General features: G+C 35.0%; 1 protein-coding gene across 2 annotated transcripts in view; it reads left to right on the top strand.

Annotated features, from left to right (window-relative positions):
• chm (lysine acetyltransferase chameau) overlaps positions 1-20,990 on the top strand; it is a 459,651-nt gene that overhangs the window by 63,223 nt on the left and 375,438 nt on the right. For both annotated transcript variants that reach the window (XM_081759086.1, XM_081759085.1), the window contains exon 6: positions 19,887-20,113. In XM_081759086.1, the coding sequence (XP_081615212.1) occupies positions 19,887-20,113 (227 nt within the window). The remainder of the gene's footprint in view (positions 1-19,886; positions 20,114-20,990) is intronic.

The following is a 20,990-nucleotide window of genomic DNA, read 5'->3' on the forward strand; positions in this document are numbered from 1 at the left end:
AAGTTGCATATCGACTCACAAAACTACATGTTGAAGTCCTCTGTGTTTTGTCAGTTTCGACTTTCTACGCGGTTTCTTCTTTGTAATATCCTCTTCATACAGTCAAGACAATACAGTTGTACGAGTAACTGCAGTTCCAAGATCATGTCAAACTACAGAAGCGATTTTTGGGGGAAATAACTTTAAATCTGCGGTGCTATTGATTTCATTTAGCAATCTGCTTTGGGTGATGCTTTCTTTTTTTCCACACTGTTGACGAAGGGACGATTTGTTATGCTGTTTCCACTTGTAAATTACTCTTCCTGCCGTAGAATGATGGATTTTCAGTATTCCATCTATTCCTTTAGAGATTTAACTTAGCTGCGCAAAGCAAGAATTATGTCTTGTTCACATGGCAACAAGTCACATTTCTTACCCATCTTATATGCTTACAATCCACATGTAGCAACAATATCACGCACAAACAACGCTGCACAACAACAATTTTGCCACTTGACACTGTCCAAACAATGAGTAAGCAAAGACCAATTTAAAATACTATTTACCTCAGCCTACACATCACAAATGCAATGCAGAATTCTCACTACAATAATTTACGAGACGCATTCAGTGCCATCTATCGAATATAACACATGGGCTGAAAAGTCCCGGGCCTAACAAAGAAAACACCGTTTTTTTGGTTCAAAATTAGCTTTATTCATCAACGTAATCTCCATGAAGAGCAACGCAATCAGTCCAGCGCCGCTCTAACATTTCAATACCACTTTTGTAGAACGATTTATCTTTTGCCTCAAAATAGGCCTCAGTTGCAGCGATAACCTCTTCATTCGTGCGAAATTTCTTACCGGCGAGCATTTTTTTCAGGTCTGCGAACAGCCAGTAGTCGCTGGGAGCCAAATCTGGCGAATACGGTGGATGTGGGAGCAATTCGAAGTTCATTTCATGTAGTTTTGCCATTGTTTTGATTGACTTGTGACACGGTGCGTTGTCTTGATGATACAAAAGTTTTTTCTTTGCCATATGCGGTCGTTTCTTTGCAATTTCGGCCTTCAAACGCTCCAATAACGCTATATAATAGTCACTGTTAATGGTATGTCCTTTCTCAAGATAGTCGATGAATATTACACCACGCACATCCCAAAATACCGAGGCCATAACCTTGCCAGCCGATTGTTGTGCTTTCGGGCGCTTTGGACGAGGTTCACTAGTTGCTGTCCACTCAGATGCCGATCGTTTTGATTCCGGAGTGAAGTGATGGATCCATGTTTCATCCATTGTCACATATCGACGCAAAAATTCCGGTTTGTTACGTTTAAACATGGCCAAACACTGCTCAGAAGCATCAACACGTTCTTGTTTTTGGTCAACAGTGAGCAAACGCGGCACCCACTTTGAACAGAGCTTTCTCATAGTCAAATGCTCATGCAATATAAAGCCAACACGTTCTTTTGATATCTTTACGATGTCAGCTAACTCACGCACCTTCACTTTTCGATCATTCAAAACAAATTTGTGGATTTTTTTTATGTTTTCTGATGTTACTGCCTCATTTGGACGTCCACTGCGTTCTGCATCATCGGTGTCTCTACGACCACGTTTGAAGTCAGCAAACCAACGTTTTATTGTTGTTTCTGATGGAGCGGAGTCCCCATAACACTTTTCAAGCCATTGCTTCGCTTGAACGGTATTTTTTCTCATCAAGAAGCAGTGTAAAATTAAAACACGAAATTGTTTTTGATCCATTGTTTTGAACCTAACACAAGTAGGGTCACTCTTAGCACAATAACTCACAGACGAATGAATAGAATATCATGAAATTCTCACAGCTGTCTTGTGAAGGTTAGTATTCACTGAAAACAAGGTGACTGCAATACAACTAGAGCCATCTATGTGTTAGGCCCGGGACTTTTCAGCCCATGTGTTATTACTGATGCACAAACAATTGACAAGCGATGTCGTACACCACAGGTGTCACAGATAACGCAAATTAACTATCCCACTCTTCATTTCCTTGTATTCCTCTTCTAACGGGCTGCAACTATGGTTTTCTGTGTAAGTTAGCTTGAGAATTGAGGTGTCGCTATTTTTTCTTTACAGAGTGTAGTACAAAATTTTAAATTAACAGCCTACTCTTCTTCTTCTTCTTCTTCTTCTTCTTCTTCTTCTTCTTCTTCTTCTTCGGTAATTTCAAAAACATTGTTGCCATATTTTCATGTTGAGAATATTTGTTTGCATCAAAATATGATACATTTCAGTTTATGAATATCTGGATAGATTTTTTTTCAAACATATATATAGTTATTATTGATTTAAATTCAGAGTCATATTTAACTTGTACTGAAGGTAATTGCTACTATTTTGTATAATATTTACATTGAAGCTCTTCACTAAACTCATTCTCACTTGAATAATTTTATAGACAATAAAGAATATCAAAATTTAAAAAGTGAGCCAGGTAGTATCTACAAAATGCTATTAAATAAGAGTGAGCCAGGTAGTATTTGGAAAATGCTATTAAATAAGAGAGTGAGCCAGTTAGTATTTACAAAATGCTATTAAATAAGAGTGAGCCAGTTAGTATCTACAAAATGCTATTAAATAAAAAAGTGAGCCAGGTAGTACTTACAAAACGCTATTAAATAAGAAAGCGAGCCAGTTAGTATCTACAAAATGCTATTAAATAAACTAACAACTGATTCCAAACATTTTCTTATAGATCAGAAATTTGAGTGAACTGTTTATGATGTCATAGTTGTTGGGCACTGAAATATATATATATATATATATATATATATATATATATATATATATATATATATATATATATATATATATATATATATATATATATATATATACTATACGAAAGACATTGAAAATAATTGTTAGTTCATTTGTTAATATTTTCACTTCCTACATATTCTCACTTCCTACATATTTAAAAATATTCTTCACTAGCAGAATTCCCCTTTCTTCGCACGAGGAGAATACGTTTTATTTTGGACATAAAAGGGTGAATTTTGATTTAAACGACATCGGAAGTATTATTGTTCATCCCAATGACCCTAAAACTATGGATTCAACACTAATACCGCTAATTTTCGATCATTTTTAAGTATCTCCTTCTTCTTCCTCCCCTAAGTTTCACCGTCAAAGTGAAATGGTAAAAACCTTCCCAGGCCCGAACCTCATCTATGTTGAAAATTTGATCGAGATTGGTCGGGCCTAGGACAAATCTGCCAATTACCAAATGCGCCAATCGTGAAAATGGACAAATCTGCCAATGGACAAATCCGCCAATGGACAAATCTGCCAATTGACAAATCTGCCAATTACCAAATCTGCCAATTACCAAATGTGCCAAACGCAAAAATGACCAAATGCGCCAATTGTGAAAATGGACAAATCTGCCAATTACCAAATCTGCCAATTACCAAATGCGCCAAACGCGAAAATGACCAAATGCGCCAATTGTGAAAATGGACAAATCAGCCAATTGACAAATCTGCCAATTGACAAATCTGCCAATTACCAAATGCGCCAATCGCGAAAATGACCAAATGCGCCAATCGTGAGAATGGACAGATCTGCCAATGGACAAATCTGCCAATGGACAAATCTGCCAATTGACAAATCTGCCAATTACCAAATCCGCCAATTACCAAATCCGCCAATTACCAAATCTGCCAATGGACAAATCTGCCAACGGATAAGTCACCGAACTATCATTTTATCTTAGATGTATTCTTCAATCATCATCCTACAATATTACGAAAAAGAAGAAGAATTATTTATAAAAGAAAGCGGAAAAGGGTGAGACGTGACGTAACGCGATTGAATTTTAATGCCCTCTTACTGGGAATCGAACCCGAAAAGACTAATGTTTGTTGTAATTATTCGATAGCCAACAAATAATTTTCAGAGTAAGTTTCTCTTTATGTAGTTAATACGTTTAAAGTGGATTGAATATGATCCAAGATTAGTTCATATAAAAGGAAAATTAGTATAATTGAGTTCACTTCGCATCTATTAGTAAATACACATTTGTAACTGGTGTTTTGTAACTTGTATGCTTAGTGATTTTGTAATAATTTTGTGATCCTGATTACAGATTTCTAAAGTGAAAAATATTAACTGTTAACAATCGGATTGTACGTTTTGTTACTTGATTTCTCTTAACACTGACACACATATTTCCAAGAATGAAACGCGTAGTTCTAACAGTCTTCCAATGACGAGACATATATCATTCCATTGATAATATTGAGGTAAACAAAATGTTATACATGCGTGTAAAAACCCATGTAAACTTTTCTAGAACATGTAGTAAAATATCGTATTCGTAGATATGAACATTGATGCTCTGTTATAGCTACTTACTGATATAAAAGTGAAATTGAATTATATCGTCATTAACCATGCACACTGATCTTGGAATTGGCCTCCCTGGATGTAGATATCTTTATTCGAATTTGTGACAAGGATATACACATATTTCAAAACCTCCCCAAAATTATACAGAAGTCGTCGTCGCTGTCATTAAGATCTTTATTACACCAATTCTAAGACTACATTACTCAGTTAATGAGATATAGTCCACACTGTTGATTGATTTTCTTCCTTTAAAAATAACATTGTCAAACACATTATATATGTATAAATCGATAAATCACATCGAACCAAATAAAATGAGATGCTCGAATACAAGTTTAGTTTATAAAAAAAAATGCTGCACTAACAACTGTATCTTTTGTTGCCAATAATCAGTGACAGCTTTCATTCATTGTCCTGGTAGTAGTGAACTAGCAGTTTCCTTGTCTTTTCGTAAGGTGACACATACACTTTTTCGAACATGATAGTTGTAATCGTAGGTAATAACAATCAAGTAAATTAAAAAGTCTTGGTAATAAGTATTTTCAAATTGGTTAAAATGAATACGAACCTGTTTTCGGAACGGGTAATTTGAATAGGGACATCAAAATATAAGCCGTCACTTTAGAATCTTTTTAAAGAAAATTACAAAAGTGTTTACTTAAAATATTTACTTTATATTTTACAAGGCTATGAAAATATTTCTTCACATTCTTTCAAATATTCACAACTTTCACAATTACAAACTAGAATTTCTCACCAAGTACAAGATCGTATAAAAAATAAATACCAAAATTTATAGTTGTAAAAGAATTTTTTTTCTGTTATAACTTTCGATTTTAAATTTCACGACTGTAAATCAGGTCAAGAGGACAAAAGTTACTTGTAATATGGGCAAAGTTCCTACAATCTAGAATCCCGCAAACCTGACTCTTAATAAATTATATAGAAAAAAAACTATATATTCTAAACGTTCTAAATAGAGTACTCAAAAAAGATCTCAAGATACGTGTTTGCAAACAAGTCATGATTATACTGACTACTGCCTACTTATTAACAATGTTATTATTGCTAAAATAATTGCGTTTCTTCTTACTTTCCTTATCCATTTTCTGTTAAAGATTATGGATTCTTGTTCAAGACTTTTTATTATTAACTTTTACCGACTGTATTTTTCTACTTATAATAAGGAATACATATATTGGTTTATTTCGAAAATGTAAAAAAGAAGCAGACATCCGCTTAATGAATTAGGTCAGCCATAGACAGGGCTGCTCGTATATTTCATGGTCTTTCACACAAATTCTATGCGAGGTCCAACCAAACTTGTGAAATCTCCATCCCCGTAAAGGTCGTCAGCACAGTTGCAACTTCGTTTTTGTTGAAATAGTCAAGTAACAATATTTATATGGTTCAAGTCCTTTTTCTTTATTATTTCTTCTACTACTTTTAAATTTGAAAATTGAAAGAGCTTTTGTGTAAAGTGTATCCCTCTCATAGTGGGCTACTTACATGATGATGCACCACAGGCACTTCGCCGGTAACTTCAAACTTGAAATACTCATAACGGAATAAATTGAGTTGAGTTGATTTTAGTTTAGCGTCCCTTTCAGCAGCGAGGCTATATGAGACGTGGACCTACTGATTAACGTGGAATCCGAACCACATGAGCTCCCGCCGGGAATCGAACTCGGGTCTCCCACGCCAAAGGCGCGTATGCTAACAGCGTATCCACGGAAGAGCTCTCATAACGGAATAAACAAAATAAACAAAGAAAAGAAATAAACTGGCTCTCCAAAGACCCGCTTTTCCACAATATTAGCCACGGTTACCCCTTTTGCGGTCATATTAGTAAAGAAACGCAGTTTGTCCTTTACAAGATAATATTTCCTCTACATACATTTACAGTCTTTTTAAAATTAAATAATATACGATAAGCCAATACATTACTCACATATTTATCTTCGTATTCTCTTGTATTTCTTTCATTATAATATATTCATGGGCATATATAGATTGATTCTTTGGAACAAATGCTATAACTTCAATAAAAGGATCACAAATTGCCTACTTATAATACAGCATATATAAAGTATATATATTCTCTTATTATTTGTGTAAGTGTTATTCTCTTACATACAATTTTTACTTTATGGTTTTTCAATGAATAGGTTAGGTTCTCTAAAATAACGATGTGTATGACATGTTCCCTTTTCTGTACTTATAAATTTATTTATACAAAACTTAACATTTCGACTCATATTTCTTTGATTTACTAACTAGTTATATATTTTTCATTATTCATTTCGATAACCTGAGAATAGTTGTAAACTATAAATTTATAAAGTAAGTAGTCATAACTTCGAAATCAACATGTTTTCTTCTTCCATTTCTCATTCAGTCACTTTCTTTTAGAAAAAATGTACTGTGTCTTTTTTACAATTGCAAACGTAATATAGAGTCACAATGATACAATTTAATGGCATATAAATATTATAATGTCTTAGGAATGTTCGTTAAAATGACATACATTAAAGCTTATACATACCAAGTTTTTGATAAAGTTATTACAACCCATTATGTATCAATAGTGGCATCTTAGGAAGAAGGGCAATGCATTATACGACATTACATTAGTTGAATCGCTTTTGGCGTTCTTTTAGGTACCTCATTGCAACCACAACCATGAGCTACACCACGAGATGTAGAAAGAGTAGAAACAACATTCTAGATAAGTGTGTTATGTCTGGTGAAGATACTATTATAGTATTGAAACTTTACAGTTTATACAGTGTTTTTACTAAAAAGTGCTGTACCTTGTCATGACAATTGAATTAAATATAAAATTTGTTTACAAGGTCTACAGGTGGTTTATTTAACGTTAGAAATATTCTTTGAACATATCGTTGTGCATGTTAAGGAGATGCAAAGAATTTTCACCTATACAAAATTAAACATCACTTTCATTATTGCTTACAGTAACTGTTTACAAATACTTAATTTTCAACTCTTTTCATCTCTAAAGTAAAAACAGATAATTTTTCCAGATATATTTATTTCCTTTCTACAGAAAGTAATTTATTACTTGAATTATTAAAGGTAAACTAAAATATTGCTCTGAATTTTACCACTATTTTACGTATTTATTTATAGACCATTCTCGTGGGTAATGATGTATATAGTTATTCGCTGTAAGTCGTAAGTAAGACACGTGCGGATAACCATAATTGATAGGACGATCACTACCAACTTCATTGGAACATGTGTGGGCCCACGTGAACGCACGAACAGTAACCAATCTACTATTGAATCGCACGTTTATGTTCTTTTCCTACGAATTTTCTCCATCTGTTCATCGCTTACAGGATTTTCGTCATTGACTAGGCACATGGAGGACGCTGATATTTCGATAATATTGCCGTTTTACCCTTTAACACAATGGCGACTATTGAGTGTGTATGAATTTCGCATATAGGATGAATACCAAAATTTTACTATAGGGCATTAAACTACATATCTGTCACACATCTGTTGTTCCGCTATGGGTGCTTTCATCCTCAATTGTCATCTCTATAAATATTTGAACAACTTTTTGCGATTTCATCTTCGAGGAGGATAACACACTTTCATAACATGAATCAGGTGTATTCTAGTCACTTTATACACCTTCTACTCTCGTTTGATAACCTACCCTTGGTTCATCAAACATAGCCCTAGCATGCGATTCTGACAGACACATGATTATGACAGCATTTCCTACGATCACCGCCTAGCTACTTTAAAACTATATACCTGCTCAAATATCAGTTTGTATTTGTACTGGAAGGTGATATTAACATGAGTACTATGTGTTTTTTTACAGCCTTTATAACGTATGTCTGATGCGAGCAAGTGATGCAGTCATGAACACCAAGTTTCCCTTCTTCTTTTGAGCAAGCTTTCGTATAGATGAATGAATTCTTATTCTATGTATTTATCTTGAATGGGGGCAGACATCAAAGGGTATAAGAGTTAAAATGGTCTAAAGCAAATATTGTAATCCTCGGAGTGTATAAGAGTTAAAATGGTCCTAAACTAATATTGTAATCTTCTGAAAGTCCTTTCTGCACATTTATCTACAATATCTATAAACCCTCCCTTTGAGCCTTCGCGTTAATCTAGCCGCTAGTACGTGAGCATTTTGTATAAGGGGTCCCGGCCTTGATTCCTGGTAAGAGATACTTTGTGATTTGGACTGTCCGTTACATTTCTGTTTGTCACTAACGTGTATGCTTAAGTTGAATTGCAATCAAAAAAGATGACTACACAGTCGGGTGTTGCTGTTGCAACTAATTAAAGGAAATTAAGCTGCTATAGTGGCTGGTGGGTGGGTTTTGGTGTATGGGTCCGAGGTTTCATCCGCAGTGGAGATTCTCTGTGATTTTAACTGTCCTCGATCTTTCTGTGTCCGTGTCTCTGTCATGTCTCATTCAGTACAATTAGAATCAAAAGATAATTACAGAGAATATTGTCTCAGTTGGGGCGAGTTAAGAGACTGACAGCTGCTCAGGAAATGCGCATTGCACATTTAAGTCGGCCATACATTGATGTATTTTTCGGTCGTAACCATAAAATTGCATATGCTAGTCTTGTTAGCAGCTGTCAATACGTTAGTGTATGGGACCTGGCGTAAGTTTACGTAACGAATTTTTATACGCTGGAAAAGTCTGTCTGCTTTTAACTTCGAGCGTAAATACGGCGCGTAAAAACGGCTCAGATGAAAGAGTTTTCAAGCAGCAGGTGGTCTCTTGCCCTTTCCAGGCCTTCTCCCCGTTCTGGTTTTATTGTTTTCAGAAGAGAAAACCTGTTCTTGTGTTGTCCTCTCGGATCGTTGCTGAGGTTTGCTGGCAGACTCACCAGAAATCATCATTCCAATCTAGTTTCAGTCTTTCTATACAATACATGATTTCAGCTAAATTAATATTTTCTATTGCACAAAACGAGATATTATTTCCTAATTAAAATTCATAATTAATTTTCAGTACATAGAGAAAAAGCTATTTAAATCCAATACTTCCTAATCAGAATTCGCAAATGATGAGAGCTCCCCCGTGGTTATATGGTCACCGTACGCTTCTCTGGACATCCTGTTCGATTCTCGGCAGGAGCTCATGCAGTTTGGATCCCACTTCTCATATAGCCTCGCTGTTTAAGAGGTCGCTAAATTGAAACCCAATCCAGGATGATGTCTTTCGACTACGAATTTAACATTAAATTTAGTATTTGCATATTAGTCCCCCGCCCCCACACACACAGAGGTCGAGATGGTTATAAAGATGAAGTCACACCTTTAGAATTGCTCATGTTCTGATATTAAAAAGAGAAGTATAACATGACTTTTAATAGGGTGTGACCAATTCTCGGCAAACTGAAAATGTCACGCTATTTATAAAAGAGAGAGAAAGCAAGAGAAGGGAAAGAAGGAAGGTTAGGGCAACCAACAGCAATGTTACTTCCAGATATACTTTCGGGCACTTGGTTCTCTCAGTCGAATATGAATAAAAATGTCCCCAGTAGCAAAGATAAATTACATTTCACTCTTGTGAAGAACACTTCACCAAACAATGTCCAAGTGCAGCTTTCTGATAGTTTGTTTTGTCCCACGCTACCCATACAATACTTTTAGAAGAAATCATCACTAGTATAGAGGCTAGAGGTACCTACTAGGTATATTTAAGATAAAAAGTAGTAATCCTGACCTTCAACAAGATACTATCTCGATATCTGCCTGATAAAACTGAGCAAAAATTTGCGTTTGAGTATTGAAATTCGCTTAAAAGTGTTTTGCTATTTCGACCACCTGCTGCTTGTTATTTTAAGTACCTTCTCAATCTTACAAGAACTTGTAGCAAAATGGGTTCAGAAAGTCACTATTCTTTTTTTCGTGACTTTACTCGTGAAAAAGAAAATGTGATAAACCACAATACCTAGCCTAATGCTTCTTTCTTTGTGTATTATTTCAAACCTCAGAATGTACACATATTTAAGTTTAATAGACCTAATAATTCTATTTCTCTATTAATGCTCACATACTAAGTATAAATAGAAGAATCATTGTACCGCTTGTTTTAGTGTGCTTGCTTTCCAGTGATAAAAGTTCTAGTTCAATCCAGGATACCAGCTATGTTGAATATTTTTCAACATTTTATTATATCTCGTCATGATGGGTACTGTACCACCACTTACTTGAAAACTTATGTAGGTTTAAAACAGAACATACCTAACATCAAAATTTAAATGACACCCATTTGCAGGAAATAGGAATACACTCATAATAGTTCATGTTAACTTGTAGTATTCCATTAAAGCATTTCTCAACCTTTGTGGTATGGTTACTATCAATCTTTCCCAGATAAACGTTAACTTAAGGTATATTACCACAAAATATTAAATAACAATGAATACCTGACACTTAAATAATTTCTTTCCTGAAGAACTCAATCGTTTTACTGAGCTCCTACGTCACTAAACGGTTAGCGTACGTGTCTTTGGCGTGGAAGATCCGGGTTCGCTTCCCGATGGGAGTCATGTGGTTCGGATTCCACGTTAATCAGTAGGTTTCATATCATATAGCCTCGCTGGGACGTTAAACTCAAAATCAACTCAAGTTATATCGTTTTACTATGTTTGTAAGTAGCATGTCCATCACTGTCAGGAGAATTGATATAATAATTGACGCAACTTCCTACTTAATAGTGTGTTATTTTAGTGGTATTTTAACTACCAGAGCTTCGAAATTAATTGATATTTAATTGTTTTCAGTTTCGTATAACATACAAGTTTGTTTACATTTTTCTTTATTACTGTGCTTAGTGAGTAATTAGATTTGAATCAAATTAAGTACAGCAAACAGAGCTTTTGAAGAAAGGGGATATTACAACTGGATTTTCAATAATTACATAGGAATATACTTTTAATGAAAATATTCCTGTTGTCTCGTTAAGTTATTTGATATGTTTCATATCAAATCTAACTCAAAATTAAAATAAGGTTTATTTGCACTCACAGTAAAGGAAAATATATTTGACGAACAGTATCACTGGCACGTACATATTTCATACCAAGGTTGTTCTAATAACGCCAGAAGCAAACATATTTTACAAGAGGGAATCATATCATCTTCCATGATCTCAATATAAATGAATCGGTCGCTCATAGGACAGATAACAGTTCCTGTCGCTAATAGGACTGTCGCTTCTGGGACTAATTCACAAGGAATTCAAAACTTGACTTCTTGCAAAGGGCTTTGTTTCGAAAAAGAGCTGAGATAAGTATCACGTCTAATTTCGTAGATTATTTTCAAAAGATGTAATGATCATAATGCCGTTTACAGCAATTTGGGTGGCGTGTTGTTTGCAACGGTGTTGTTTGCCACAACTCGATTTTCGAGTTGTTTGCCACGAAGCATTTGCATTCCGATCTTATCATATCTTATTATCGTGAAAATTTACACACATCTAGAGTAAGAGGAAGGGTTGCCAGGCACCTCTGTTTTTGATCCTCTGGAACAAGTGGTAAATGTTCTCGCCTTTGGGACGAGAGAGGTCTCATTAGAGTCGCTGTTGAAAGAGACTCAAAACAAACATCAAACAAGAGACATTAAACTCAAAACAAATGAACACAGAACATCATTAATATCACAATAACTTAATAAATTGATATAATTGCATTTTCTCTTCTAACGGAGTTTTAATATTATCTCCTGTTGTATAATTTTCTGTTTTCAATTTCAATTACGCCCTACCACTGGCGCAAATCCCAGGGGGGATGAGAGGGACATGTCCCCTCCAATCTTGGAACTGAGGGGGACTGTCCCCCCCAATAATCTGACAAAAAGTGCTTTTTGGGAAAGTGTGATGATTTGTGTCTGACTTCCACAAAGGAATGTAAGATGAAATTGATTTATCTTGGCTTTTCCATTTTTTAAAAAAGAATCGTATTCTGTAGTATTTCAAACTGAACTTCGTGCTGTAGTGCGTTTAATAGCCTCATCAATATGTATTAATTCCACTTCCGCTACTTGGGCACAAATTGCAATAAATGCCAGAGGAGGATATGCCTCTCTCCTCATGCTGGAAAGTTGTCTCAGCTGTAGGCACGGGCACAAATTCCGGGGAAATGGGGAGACATGTCCCCCCAACATATGAACTAGAGACTCTCCCAATAATCCGATTTGAAAAGTGTTTTTTGCAGATAAGTGTGATGATTTGTGTCCGACTGCCACAAAGGAAAGTGAAATGAAGTTTGTTTCTCTTGGCTTTTCCATTTTTAATGAAAATGAAGGCGTGCAACTGTGTGTGACGTAACCTGATATGAAATCTTATCTCCTCCTCTCCCCTAGGCCCTAGCACGGGAAGAGTATAGACTATCCAACGTCAGTAAAACTCATCTTTTCAGTAAATGCGTATTTAATCTATTTGTAGTATCAGCCTAGGCATCTGCTCATGCTTCGTAAGCTAACTACATTTGTAGCCTATGGAACCCGGAGGTTCAATGCCGCGTTCACAAAAGCTCTCCACTGACTTCTATCCTTAACCAACTGGATCCAGTTTCTACTTTGTATTCCTATTTTTACAAGATCCATCTTAATATTGTCTTTCCATCTGCGCCTAGGTCTTCCTAATAGTCGTTTTCCGATTTGTCTTACCGCTAACACTTTGAAAGCGTTTCTACTTTCTTCCATCCTGGCTATATGTCCTGCCCACCTAAGCCTCTTAGACTTGATGACCCTAACTATGTTTGATAAGTAGTATAATTTACGTAGTTCCTCGTTATGTAGTTTCCGCCATTTCCCATTCCCATTCCTCTTGGGTCCGAATATTCGTCTGAGCATTTTGTTCTCAGATACTTTACGTCTATGTTCTTCCCTCAGAATAAGCGACCATTCCTCAACAGAATTCGCGACGACAAGAGATTTTGAACTGAATAATAACACGAATTTCCTGTTTTTAGCCGACATTTAATTTCTTCGTGAATAGGATTTTCGTCTAATATTGATCCTAGATATTTTAAAGTATCCACTCTATCAAAAGTATTATTTAATATTTTAACGCATTCATAATTTCCCGTATTACGGTCCCGACGCACTTTCATGTATTTAGTTTTCTCTGCATTTACTTCTAAACCCTTGTCCCTGCAAGCGTTTAATAAGATCTCTGCATTTCTTTCTATTGTTCTCCTACCATCTATTAAATTTACATCATAAGCGTACGCATAACCTGGTGAACACCGTTCAGCTCTAGGCCCTGGTTGCTATCTTTGATTTTCCTTGTAGCGTATTCCAGGACAAAGTTGAATAATAATGGCGACAACGCATCTCCTTGTTTCAGGCCATTCTCGACGTGAAAGCTCGTGGCCAAAAATTTTCCTACCCGGACTTTATTTTGGGATTTATTTAAACATGCTTTAATTGATCTAATTAGCTTTTCCGGCATTCCAAATTCTGTAAGAACGTTGTACAATGTTTCTCTCCTAACCGAGTCGTAAGCCTTTCTAAAATCAATAAATAGTTGATGTACCGGGCTACTGTATTCCCACTTCTTTTCGAGTATTTGACGAATGGTAAATATTTGGTCGATAGTTGATCGATTTCTTCTAAATCCACACTGATAATCTCCAATAATTTCATCTGCGTATGGGGTCAATCTTGCTAATAGCAGGTTCGAAAGGATTTTATAGGATGTTGACAGAAGAGAGATGCCTCGATAATTATTACAGTCAGTTTTGTCGCCTTTCCTATGAATTGGAACAATGATTGATTCTTTCCACTCTTGTGGCAATTCTTTCTTGTTGTAGATAAGGAGAATGAGTTTGTGTATCTTGTTCCACAAGTTTTCGCCTCCAGCTAAAATTAACTCAGCCGGAATTTCGTTTACACCCGGAGATTTGTGTTTCTTTAATTTCTTTATAGCGATTTCTACTTCTATTCGGTTGGGTTCTGGAATATACGGTTCTGCTGTGAGTATCTCCCTTTCTCCACGCACATTTGTTTTTGACTGGGTGTTAAGCAAATCGTCAAAGAAATCTTTCCATCTATTTAAAATGCTATCTGTATCAGTGAAAACTGTTCCATCAGCTTTCTTTAATATATAAGCACGAGGTTGATAGCCTTCCTTAAATCCGTTGATCCCTTTATACATGTCTTGAATGTTTTTATTTTTACTATTATTTTCAAGTTCTTAAATTTTAGCTTTCAAAAAATCGCGTTTCTTTGTTTGGAAGTTTCCCGCCTGATATCGACGAAATTTTGTGTAGTTATTTCATTCGGATTTTTTAGCCAACATAATTTTGCCTGTTTTCTCTTCTCTGCTAGATCGAACCATGGTTTGTTCCTACGTATTTCCGTGTACCAATTTTACTTTTGAGAGAGGATGCTTCGTAAGCAAAGAAAAAAATTCAATTGCTGGAATATTTTTCTCCATAATCTTAAGGTTACATCTGTTAACTAAAGAGTATATGACATGCGTTAGATTTCTATAACGATTCATGTAGTGTTATTGAGATTATCATCATTTTGCTCAAACAGTATTGTTGCGTCATACATAATTGATATTCTTTCTTCATAGTTTTGGGGAAGTCATTTATATTATTATATTATTATAAAACAATTTTAACGTTGATCTTTGTGGATGCCTAATTAGAAATATACCAATTATAAATATGCGTGTATTCAGATTTCAGAATGTGATCATGGCAGTGATTTGTAATACTGATATGTACAACTACTTCACCTACATCGCCTAATATATAATATACTCCACAACAGTTGATCAGATTCATCTACCGTAATATGAGTTTCATCTCCCTTCTCTAGAATAAGGCGTACTTAGTATTTTGTTTCGAGGGGCTATGCCCAACACAAGTAAGGAAGTGGGAGTGCAATTGCCCATCTGAGTTTGAGAATTAAATATATTTTAATTTATGCATAAATTGAAGTTATAGTGGCAAGAATTGCAGACCGATAAATCCTATATATGATATGATACAAAAACTTATGAGTGAATCTAACCCTTTATTCTATTCATACAAGAAAAAGGAAGCATCCTCTTGGCCTTCCTAACTTCCTTGATTAATTATTCCCCCGTTTTGATTTTCTTTAATTCAAATATTTCCTTCTTTTAAAAATAACTAAACGATATATTTTTTCCTTTATTATAATAACTAAAGTCCCGTCATGTTGATATTCGCGCATGTTGGTGTGGAACACCAGTTTCTCTTATCAACTCCTCTTAGTTTTGGTGCTACTGACGACGGCCCACTTGAATCACAACTGACAACGGTCGATAAAGTATGATAGGCGAAATGAAAGAAAGTAACGTCCAGAAAAAGAAACAGAAAAGTAGAAAGGACGAAAGAAAAAAACAAAAGGACGCAGTTCTTACATGGAATGAAATTTGACAAATACAGTATTATTTGTGAACAAAGAGCATAAGAAAATGGAAAGTCAATTGCATTCTTAGAAATGGTAAGAAGGATTATTGTTGTACGTGGAATGCGAAAAACTAACAAATTTATTTCGGAAGGGGGGGGGGGACTCGAGCTCGATAGCCTCCTAAATACGCCACTGAAGACAATTCTGCTCCTCTGATCCTTCACAGCATTGTTTTTCAACTTCATAAATATTTTGAACATCGCTTATATATATATATATATATATATATATATATATATATATATGTATGAGAACGGTCTTACTCGTCCCCCCCCCCCAATGTTGAAGACAGATTTGCGCCGATGCGTCCTACCCTTATGCCGTGTAAGCTAAAGGATATGGTAATGATAAGAATGAATGAAAAATAGTGTAATGAAGAAAATGGGAGGAAGAAGAACCCCGAGAAACCTCAGACACACTGTGTTTGTCCACCACAAAATCCACTTCGCGCGAGGAAATTCTGAAGTTCAGGAAACACAAATATAACATCAATTTATAATTTTTATTGTGAAGATCCGAGAAAGTAGCTGCACAGAGACACTTATATACTTGTTTCTCTTTGACAAAATTACAACTGAAGTCATCAGAGTAGATTGTAATTAATTTCTTGATTGTGACACTGTCATCCAAAGTGTTTACTCTGAGAATTGCTTGAAAAGTCAAGTAAATATATCTCATTTCTGTACACCGAGAATCCACCTGAGATACGATCTTGTGTACGATTACATCAAAAAGCCAATATTTTAAATTGTTCTTCTCTGATTTCTTCTCGGAGTGGTTCAGTATCAAATGCGGGATTCAATTTCTTACATTGATATGATCTAGATTTTATCTTCAAACGTCCGGAAGAATTAACGGTTGTAACCTACCCGTTTCTTCTGCCATAGGTTTTATAGTCTTAAATCGTACACAGGGCTCCCTTGTGGCTATGTGGATAGCGTACGCGCCTTTGGTATGGGAGACCCGGGTTCGATTACCGGCAAAAACTCATGTGTATCGGAAACTATGTTAAGTTGTAAGCCCAAGGCTCATAGTCTTCTGCTGAATGGGATGCTTAACTCAAATCCACTCCAATTCGTGTATATTCCATCTTGTTTCAGAAATGCTATGGAGGGATTGCCGACCCTTGTATTTTAATAATCTGTGTGGGACAGATTTGATTTTCAGTCTTATCGTCCCGTTCAGCATCGAGGCTATATGAGACGTGGACCTACAATTTAACGTAGAATCCGAACCAAATAAGCTCCCGCCAAGAATAGAACCTGGGTCCCTACGCTAACCGCTCATCCACTAGGGAGCTCTTTGTGTGGACTTGAAAATACCCCAGTAACTATACATAAGTCACTAAATTTTTGTATTACCAATAGACTAAATTTTTCTCCTTTCACCAAAGGTGTTTAAAAGATCGCTAAATCCAGATTTTTAAATCTAATTTTAATTTGATCTCTAGAAAGGATATGAAATATATACGTATATATATATATATATATATATATATATATATATATATATATATATATATATATATATATATATATATATATATATCGCGTATCGCACCCCCTCTGGAAGGTTTGGGTCCCCATTTATCGGGATTCCTATACCCCCCTTATTGTTAGTCCTGATGATATGCCTAGATTTAACGTTGGCTACATAGTCGAACACAAACAAATTGTAGGTAATATCAATTTTGAAAATGCACTTGGAGAGTTTCTAAGCAAACAAATTATTATAATGAGTGCTTGAACTCACCTTGAATAAATTTAACTGTGGCGTTAACAGCCGATAGCGTAGTAACCCAATAACGTGCTTGGGACAATTCGTATTGTATGCATTCTGTTTATAATATAATAGATTTGATCATTATAATATGCTCATCTGGCAACCCTTAGCTTATAAGTCGATTTTGTATAAGTCTTCACGATTATGGTATAAGATAAGCTAGAGAGAACAATACCGTGGCAAACAACACCAAAATGGAGCCATGGTAAACAACACGTAATAGCAATTTGATATTTTACATGGTTTAGGAGATGTGATAATGAATGTTAATGTTGGCAATACTGCTAAAAGTCGTGAAATTAGAAGAATATGTAGTAATCGCGACTCCCAAAAACTGTTGGTCAAGTGTCAAAAGTACGAAAACAAACAACGATCGTTTTAAAAATTTCTCGCAACTACGTCATTTTAAGAAGTATTGCTAACTGTAGCAAGTATAGTGTAATGTCCAAGAGGTCGGGCACCCAAAAATATAACCTCAGTGTAGAAAGGGGGCAATCACTCAAGCAAATAACAAAAACATTCATTTTTAACAGTTATAAATTCATCAAAATTAAAATATAAGAACAAACAAATTATCTCATTGCGTTAGAGCATGTACGATTTATTGAACTTTTACATCATGTCTCTCCGGTCTTCATAAAATAACCAACTTCTTCTTCTTCTTTTTTTTTTACATATATTGAGTAAACGTTAATGTTATTTTAAATGGTTACCTCGTTCAAATCCTCAAAGATTTGATTTGATTGCTTTCTATTAATTACTTTTAGTTTCTTGCTTGATATTCATAAATACTTTCTTTCTGTATGCTTTTTACTAGACTATCCAGTTATTTGATGATAATACAAACATAGTTCGGTGCTTTCCGTTTGGCAGATTTGTCAATTGGCAGATTTGGTAATTGGCAGATTTGGTAATTGGCGGATTTGGTCATTGGCAGATTTGGTCATTGGCAGATTTGGTAATTGGCAGATTTGTCAATTGGCTGATTTGTCCATTTTCACGATTGGCGCATTTGGTCATTTTTGCGTTTGGCAGATTTGGTAATTGGCAGATTTGGTAATTGGCGGATTTGTCAATTGGCAGATTTGTCCATTCTCGTCATTGGCGCATTTAGTCATTTTCGCGTTTGGCAGATTTGGTAATTGGCAGATTTGGTAATTGGCAGATTTGGTAATTGGCAGATTTGGCCATTGGCAGATTTGGTAATTGGCAGATTTGTCCATTGGCTGATTTGTCCATTTTTACAATTGGCGCATTTGGTCATTTTCTCGTTTGGCGCATTTGGTAATTGGCAGATTTGGTAATTGGCGGATTTGTCATTTGGCGGATTTGTCCGGGTCCCGATTGGTCTTGTGGCTTAAGAACTATTAACCTTTGACTACCATTTTTTTTTTTTTAAAAAAATGTGAACATTCTTTTATATGTACGATTCCTGTAATGTATGATATTCCTGACATCTGTACACTGTTTTGGAAACTAAACATAGTCTCCTGAGTCTCCTGGTCACATCTGACCCAATGGGAGAATAACATGTATTTTTTAGAATTTTCTAAAAACAAACTCCCAACGATGTTTGAATTATTCGCATGAGACACATGTGTCCCGTTAGTAGTTAAAGGGTTAAGTCACAATCGTAGTCATTTGTATATATATAGTATATACAGTGGCGGATCCAGGATATGATGAAGGGAGGGGCTAAACCATAGTTTGCAGCTTTATCCAGTGTAAAGCAGCCCATTATATCCAGTGTATACCTGAGCGTATAGAAACTATCCCAGGTTCGAAGCTCATCTGTGATGAAAAGTTGATCGAGATGGATCAGGTGGTTCAAGAAATATGAAGTCACAAACATAGTCACTTTCATTTTTATATAAAAAAATTAGGGATGGCCAATTCCGGAATTCGGAAAAAAATCCGAAGTTAAAAAATTCCGATTTCGGAAATTTTCCGGAATTTTCTAAATTCTGATTTTTCCGAATTCCGAATTTTTTCCGAAATCCGGAAAGTGAAATTTCTGATTCCTGAAAATTTTGGCTTTTAAGTTATTCACTAAAATTTAAATAGGTGGGGATGAGCTTAGCTAAGAAATAAGCATATAAATGAAAGTTAATATTAAATACTATTACCGGTATTTTTGTTCATATCTCTCAATAATTTTATCCTATGATTTCACTTACAATTTGCAATCATCATTTTAACTTAATCAGCGTGAGTATTATTTATTTATTTATTTATTTATTTATTTATTTATTCTGTTGTATAGGAAGAAGAGTTGAAGAGTTTACCAAACGTCAAGAATACAAAATATATTGAAATGGGGAAATTCGAAATGGAAGTGTGGTATCAGAGCCCATACCCAGATGATTATGCTCGTCTTCCAAAATTATATTTATGTGAATATTGTTTACGTTACATGAAGACACGAATTATCTTAAAACGACACGTTGCAAAATGTGTATGGAGACATCCACCTGGGGAAGAAGTGTACAGGTAAATTTGTTTAATTTTTTTTTAATTCATTGATGTTTATACAGTATAATTTTTTGTACATGTTCGAAGACAACTTCTGTTGTCAAAGTATTGTTTTCCGCATTCTAGTGGAGGTTGAAAGCAATTTCAGTGACAGCTCTTCACTGGCACATATAGTTAAATCCGAATCTGTGTTGCTGACTTCCATCGTGACATGTTTGTCCTCCACAGTAAAAGTATAATTTAGGGCAGTGTCAAAATCAGATTTCATTACAGATGAATCTACGTTAAAATAAATAAAAAAAATAAATAAAAAATAAAAAAATAAAAATAAAATAAAATTATATATATACACTTGTTTCTGAACCAGAGCAAAACCGCATGTAATTTTGGTACGTATTTTGTATGTGTGTGTGAGAAGAAACTGAAAATACACCTTAAATTTCGTATCTCTTGACGGATGGGACACTCTTTATAATCAAGATACATTGGACTTCAGTTGAATGTGATGGAACAATAATGAATTATTCATATTTACTATATATTCATTTGGCAAGAGAACCAATTATTGGCATTAATGCTATCATAAAAATAAAACTTTCACCCGTAAGCATGATGGACTAGACGTCACACAATAGTATATGCAGATGCAATTGATTCATTGAATGATTGGAATTCAGTCTTAACTCGTAGAAAAAGTAATAAAATGAGGAATATATATATATATTTTTTTTTTTGAACAATCTACTCGATTTTTAACACTCTCATAAAAACGCGAGTTTGTAAAAAGAAACAGTCTTAAGGACTTCTTAAGAACCATAAACTGCAAGTATCGACTCTTTTTTTATCTCAGGTCTTACCTTTTTACATTTATTTAATATAATTTATAAATGAACAG

The sequence above is a fragment of the Thermobia domestica genome, chromosome 5, assembly GCF_964235325.1.
Source record: "Thermobia domestica chromosome 5, izTheDome1.hap1.1, whole genome shotgun sequence".
NCBI lineage: Eukaryota > Metazoa > Arthropoda > Insecta > Zygentoma > Lepismatidae > Thermobia > Thermobia domestica.